General features: G+C 47.2%; 1 protein-coding gene across 1 annotated transcript; it reads left to right on the plus strand.

The window, feature by feature from the left end:
- The first annotated feature begins 2,798 nt into the window (after positions 1-2,798).
- myf6 (myogenic factor 6) lies at positions 2,799-4,491 on the plus strand. Its single transcript, XM_038781238.1, has 3 exons — positions 2,799-3,404; positions 3,489-3,585; positions 3,975-4,491. The coding sequence occupies exons 1-3, from the start codon at positions 2,880-2,882 to the stop codon at positions 4,088-4,090; spliced, it is 738 nt and encodes a 245-aa protein (XP_038637166.1). The 5' UTR covers positions 2,799-2,879; the 3' UTR covers positions 4,091-4,491.
- The last annotated feature ends 1,697 nt before the right edge of the window (positions 4,492-6,188 follow it).

A 6,188-nucleotide genomic window follows, 5' to 3' on the forward strand; every position in this document is an offset into this window, starting at 1 on the left:
AGCCCTGGTGGCAGAGTGTTTAGCCCTGGTGGCAGAGTGTTTAGCCCTGGTGGCAGTGTTTAGCCCTGGTGGCAGAGTGTTTAGCCCTGGTGGCAGTGTTTAGCCCGGGTGGCAGAGTGTTTAGCCCTGGTGGCAGTGTTTAGCCCTGGTGGCAGAGTGTTTAGTCCTGGTGGCAGAGTGTTTAGCCCGGTTGGCAGAGTGTTTAGCCCGGTTGGCAGTGTTTAGCCCTGGTGGCAGAGAGTTTAGTCCTGGTGGAAGAGCATTTAGCCCTGGTGGCAGAGTGTTTAGCCCTGGTGGCAGAGTGTTTAGCCCTGGTGGCAGAGTGTTTAGCCCAGGTGGCAGAGTGTTTAGCCCTGGTGGCAGTGTGTTTAGCCCTGGTGGCAGTGTTTAGCCCGGGTGGCAGAGTGTTTAGCCCTGGTGGCAGTGTTTAGCCCTGGTGGCAGAGTGTTTAGCCCTGGTGGCAGAGTGTTTAGCCCTGGTGGCAGAGTGTTTAGCCCTGGTGGCAGAGTGTTTAGCCCTGGTGGCAGTGTTTAGCCCTGGTGGCAGAGTGTTTAGTCCTGGTGGCAGAGTGTTTAGCCCTGGTGGCAGTGTTTAGCACTGGTGGCAGAGTGTTTAGCCCTGGTGGCAGATTGTTTAGTCCTGGTGGCAGAGTGTTTAGCCCGGGTGGCAGAGTGTTTAGCCCTAGTGGCAGTGTTTAGCCCTGGTGGCAGAGTGTTTAGTCCTGGTGGCAGAGTGTTTAGCCCTGGTGGCAGAGTGTTTAGCCCTGGTGGCAGAGTGTTTAGCCCTGGTGGCAGAGAGTTTAGTCCCGGTGGCAGAGTGTTTAGTCCTGGTGGCACAGTGTTTAGTCCCGGTGAAGAGTGTTTAGCCCTGGTGGCACAGTGTTTAGTCCCGGTGAAGAGTGTTTAGCCCTGGTGGAAAAGTGTTTAGCCCGGGTGGCAGAGTGTTTAGCCCTGGTGGCAGAGTGTTTAGCCCTGGTGGCAAAGTGTTTAGCCCTGGTGGCAGAGTGTTTAGTCCTGGTGGCAGAGTGTTTAGCCCTGGTGGCAGAGTGTTTAGCCCTGGTGGCACAGTGTTTAGTCCCGGTGAAGAGTGTTTAGCCCTGGTGGAAAAGTGTTTAGCCCTGGTGGCAGTGTTTAGCCCTGGTGGCAGTGTTTAGCCCTGTTGGCAGAGTGTTTAGCCCTGGTGGCAGAGTGTTTAGCACTGGTGGCAGAGTGTTTAGCACTGGTGGCAGAGTGTTTAGCCCTGGTGGCAGAGTGTTTCGCCCTGGTGGCAGAGTGTTTCGCCCTGGTGGCAGTGTTTAGCCCTGTTGGCAGAGTGTTTAGCCCTGGTGGCAGAGTGTTTAGCCCTGGTGGCAGAGTGTTTAACCATCGGGAGCAGAGCTCGGTTGCAGGGTACGCTCCTGTGATGCGATTGACCGCTTTTCCATGTCGCCCAGTGTCCAAAGGGGTCTCTCAAGAACTGTGGGGTGTCTTTTCAGTCAATGTTTTCTCTCTCTCAGAGAACAAACTGACACAGATTCGCGAGCACCTGCCAGCAAGAAGCATATGTCTGAACCACCCACAGCACCACAGCTCTCCCAAATCGTATCCCCTCGTTGAGGTTTCCACCAGGCCATTGTAATTTTGTGTTGCTAGGTCGGCGCCATACATTGAAGAATTACAATGACTGATAACCGGATTGGTTCAAGTGTCCCAGGGAAACTGAATATAAAATTATGCCTCGTGACACGAAAAAAAGATGGACACAAACAGATCAACTACAACCTAATTGAATGGCGGAGCGGGCTATGTCCGTACGGTCGCAATATATTTTTAATAATGTAGCAACGATCGAATTTACATTTATGACAGATGATATTGAATTTAATTCGCTGGCCTGGAAGAGGAAGAGATGTCCTTCCCAATGAATGAATAATAATTGATGCAGTTGACACACACATGTACAGTAAAGAAACATCAGCCACAATGCAACACAAGGATATTTAAGTAGATCATATTATAGAGAAAATGGGTCTTATGTTAAAATGGAACAAACTGCAGTGATCTTTTCAAGATCGCTGTGTTTAAATCGTCCAGAGATCAATTTAATTTTGACAAATACTCACGGATAGTTTTTTCCCCCTGATGTACCTTATTATATAAAACAATATTAGGGCACAATCAGATTTCATTCATTCCAGCAGGTAGTCTAACATTGCCTTTTCATACCACTCGATTTCCCACCTTTTTCTGCCTCTGGATTAAAGAGTTGCCTAAACATCCCGGGATGTTCCTGTCTTTGCTCAGGGATCCTCCAACGGGGTGTGACGTCTCAGACTGTTTCACACTTGCGTGACATCAAATCTAAAAATATGGGGGGACGTGGGGGGGGGGGGGGGGGTAACGTGTCTCTCCCCGAGTAACAAATACCCGGTGGGATACAAGCAGGAACTCTCGGCCGACGAGTGTTCTTGCAGTTTGAACAAGTTCAGTTTGAACAAGGCAGAAAATAATCGAGTTTATTCAGAATTGCATCGACAGAACGTGCAAAGGAAATCTCCAGTGCAGAAGAGCTTATCTCCCGGACATAGAGACAACACTTGGTGAGCACAGAAGAAAGGACTAACGTGTCTCCCTATCCTTGGAAACATTGCGTTTCTAAAATAGAATGGTTGTAATAATGGGAGCAGCCAGACATCTCTGCAGGACAAGCTTTGAGAGGTTGATGTACTGCGACAGCTAAATGTTGGATAGAGTTTCACCTGCTTCTATATATATATATATGTATGTATATATATAGCACAGGAACTTGTCATCCAACTGTTTAAATGCCATCCAGACCCCTCTGCAGTTTTTGATGCTCTATCTCTCACACATATTCCACATCAACCGACAGGGTCGACAATGATGGAGGTGTTTGAAACCAACCCCTTTTACTACCACGATCAGCGCTATCTGGTCAGTGAGAACCTGGTTTTCCCTCACTTGGACGGGACCGGGGTGTCCCCGCTCTACCCGGGAAGCGAAGACGGCCTGTCTCCAGTCGGAGGTGTCAGCCAAGTGGAGCCAGGTTGTGACAGTGGCGGCGAGGAACACGTGTACGCTCCGCCCGGCCTCAGAGCGCACTGCCCGGGCCAGTGCCTTATCTGGGCTTGTAAAGCGTGCAAGAGGAAGTCGGCCACCACCGACAGGAGGAAGGCGGCCACCCTCCGGGAGAGGAGGAGGCTCAAGAAGATCAACGAGGCTTTCGAGGCGTTGAAACGCAGGACGGTGCCAAACCCCAACCAGAGGCTGCCGAAAGTGGAGATCCTCCGCAGCGCCATTCACTACATTGAGAAACTCCAGGACCTGCTGCACACCTTTGACCAGCAGGAGAAAATGCAGGAGAATGTCGACCCGAGCAACGGCTGCAAAAGCTCGCATTCAGCGGTAAGGACACTCGAGGCACCCCGCCCCTTTGCACCGCGATCTATCCGAGCGATGGCCTCTAATCCCTTCGCTATCTCTTCACAGGGAACCAGCACAGATTGCTGGGCAACAGCTCACTGTCCGTCAGAGTGGGGGAACCTGTCCGATCATTCGAACATCCCAAATAAACTCCACAAAGACGGTAACTACCTTTCTTATCCACCGTTAAACAACCCAGCCATACAAATGTAACTCATTTTAATGAGGGTCAGTGGGGGAACTCAATGAGCCAGTCCACAATTAGTTTTAAAATTATATTTTTCGAAAATGTGTTGGGTGAAATTTCGATTAAATCGAAATCAAGTTCTTGGGAGAAAAGTATCTGGTCGAGGTTTTAAGATCGGATTGGAATCAGAACTTGTGTCTTCCAGGGGTTGGGTTTGACAGGGGGAGAGGGAGAGAGTGGGATTTAAATGAATAAGTGAAGACTTGGTTGTCTTTGGGTAGAAGCCGCGAATGGATGGATAGAAAGGCGGAAGATTCTGACAACATCGTTAACTTCTCCCCTGTTGCCTGTTTTGTTTCAATCAGGAACTAGTTCGGAGTCAGTAGGCGCCAGCAGTCTTCAGTTCCTGAGCTCAATAGTGGACAGTATTTCAACGGACGACACCACGATATTATACACCCAGGACTCCAGTGCAAAGTAATATGATTTGTTACAAAAGCTTAAGCTTGAACTAGATTGACACTGTGATGACTGCCCGCCGTAGCTGTGTTTTGCCTGCCCAATATCATTTTGCCGTGTTGTACCTAGACTATATACATTGATACTGGTTGACTGTGTCGATTTTTGGAGATAAAAATCATTCCCTGAAGAGAAGGAAGTGGCCAAAAAAAAATGTTAAACGATTCATTTGACCAAGATTAATTCTAAAGTAAAGCTCTGAATGCCATAAGTAAGTTGTAAATATGTTTGTAAAAGAAAATCCGCTCGCATACATCGCGCCAAGATGTTTCGTCATTTTATACGATATATTTTTGTTGGTGTTTAAGCAATATGTGTTTAGCATTTATTGTCAAAACGGAATAAAATTCTTTATTCGCTGTTTTTAAACTGTCTGGGCGCCTTGTTTCCGCCACCCGAGAGGGGCTTGAACGAGAAAGAGATTCTCCAGCAGAATGTCAGTCTTGGGTTAATTTTACTGATCGCCTTCTGTAACAGAACTCTCCAAACCCCCAGGACAGAGTTGCAAAGCGCATTGAATAATCTGACCTGGTTTCATATGTTCACGGATGATACATTTGGCGAAACACAAATATTCACAAGTTCTAGCTGCAAAATTAGCTATTTTTAGTCTGGAACCCAGGAGCCTGTGTTTGGATTATTTTCGTAGAACTATTGCTGTTCTGTATTTAAGCTATCCACTGCCTGGTTGTTAGCCATTTCCGAAACGCCAGCGGTTTGAGGAACCCGAGAATGAACAGGTTAATACAAAATGCACCACCTTACCAACTAATAAACCGGCTTTAAACTGGTCAGTTTTACTATTTGCTATAAATGTTTAAGTCAAGGCAAGTGACGCTGTTTACAACGTGTCAGACAACGCGTGCCTGTTTTGTTACACACTATAATTATACCTACACTCCTGGGTCAAAACCTAGCAGGGATCAATCAGAATTAATCCCTCCATTTCATTGCTCCAGCAATATCCCGGAACTCCATCGTCAGAACTGCACAACCTTTCCATAGCATACTGGTATTTCCATTTCAGCAACAAAGGGTGCATTCAACACTGCAGGCAATGCTCGCTGTTCCGTTTCGAGCACGCCTGGACTGCCTATGGGTTACCTGGCTCACGTGTGGTTGGAACTGCGCCAAGTTTGACCAGAAGATCTAAATGCAAGGTGGGCAAAAGCTCTCTCCCAACAATTAAAAGCTCAATGGTTTAGATGATGGATACTTAAAAATTCAGATTTGACACCGCAATATCTTTCCACTTTATGAAGCATGAAGAAAAACTGATATTACCACACCAGGGAGTGTCATTCCCCTTTGCTCTGGATCCAAGAGGCTCCTGCCTTTGAATTCACATTGCCAACTGAAAGTGCACGCTGAGTCAACATTGCCTGGCACCGACTTCAAACGTGAAGTGTTATTTCACAGCTAATGGGTTCTGTCTGGTAATGTCAATTACTGGATATGTCAAAATGTTATGCCCTGATTTTTCACTGGGCTTGGCAGAAAGGGCCAGATATTCTGAGGCTCACATTATGGGCAAACCTGACAAAGAGGTTTTTAGAAAACTCTGGACACATTGCCGGGAATCACATCCCATTCCTATCAATATATACGGACACTGAAAGAAAACACATCAAGTTTAACTGGAGGCCCAAGTCCCAGGTAACTTCTTTGGAACAGCAATTGCCAAAATGCCTCGTCAATGTCACAATCCCTGATAGTTCTTTGGTTACAGCAGAGACCTATCAAATTCATAGTCAGAGTCGCTAAAATTCTGAGACACAAGGCTAAATTATAGAGCAGTTAATCTACAAATAGGCACCACTTGAGCAATTACAATTTTCTTTAATTTCTGAAACCAGATTTTGAATAACATGGACTGATTTATTTGATTATCTGGATAGTTGAAATGCCTTGACACTGAGTTCCACAGACAGCACTGTGGGCAGCATAGTGGCATTGCTGCATCACAGCTCCAGGGACCCCGGTTCAATTCCAGCCTTGGGTGACTGTGTGGAGTTTGCACTTTCTTCCCATCTCTGCATGGGTTTTCTCCGGGTGCTCCG

The sequence above is a fragment of the Scyliorhinus canicula genome, chromosome 20, assembly GCF_902713615.1.
Source record: "Scyliorhinus canicula chromosome 20, sScyCan1.1, whole genome shotgun sequence".
NCBI lineage: Eukaryota > Metazoa > Chordata > Chondrichthyes > Carcharhiniformes > Scyliorhinidae > Scyliorhinus > Scyliorhinus canicula.

Coding starts and splice junctions, on each gene's coding strand:
- myf6 (XM_038781238.1), top strand. CDS start 2,880: ATGATGGAGGTGTTTGAAACCAACCCCTTTTACTACCACGATCAGCGC. Junction 3,405..3,488: donor GCAAAAGCTCGCATTCAGCG/GTAAGGACACTC, acceptor ATCTCTTCACAG/GGAACCAGCACAGATTGCTG. Junction 3,586..3,974: donor AAATAAACTCCACAAAGACG/GTAACTACCTTT, acceptor TGTTTCAATCAG/GAACTAGTTCGGAGTCAGTA.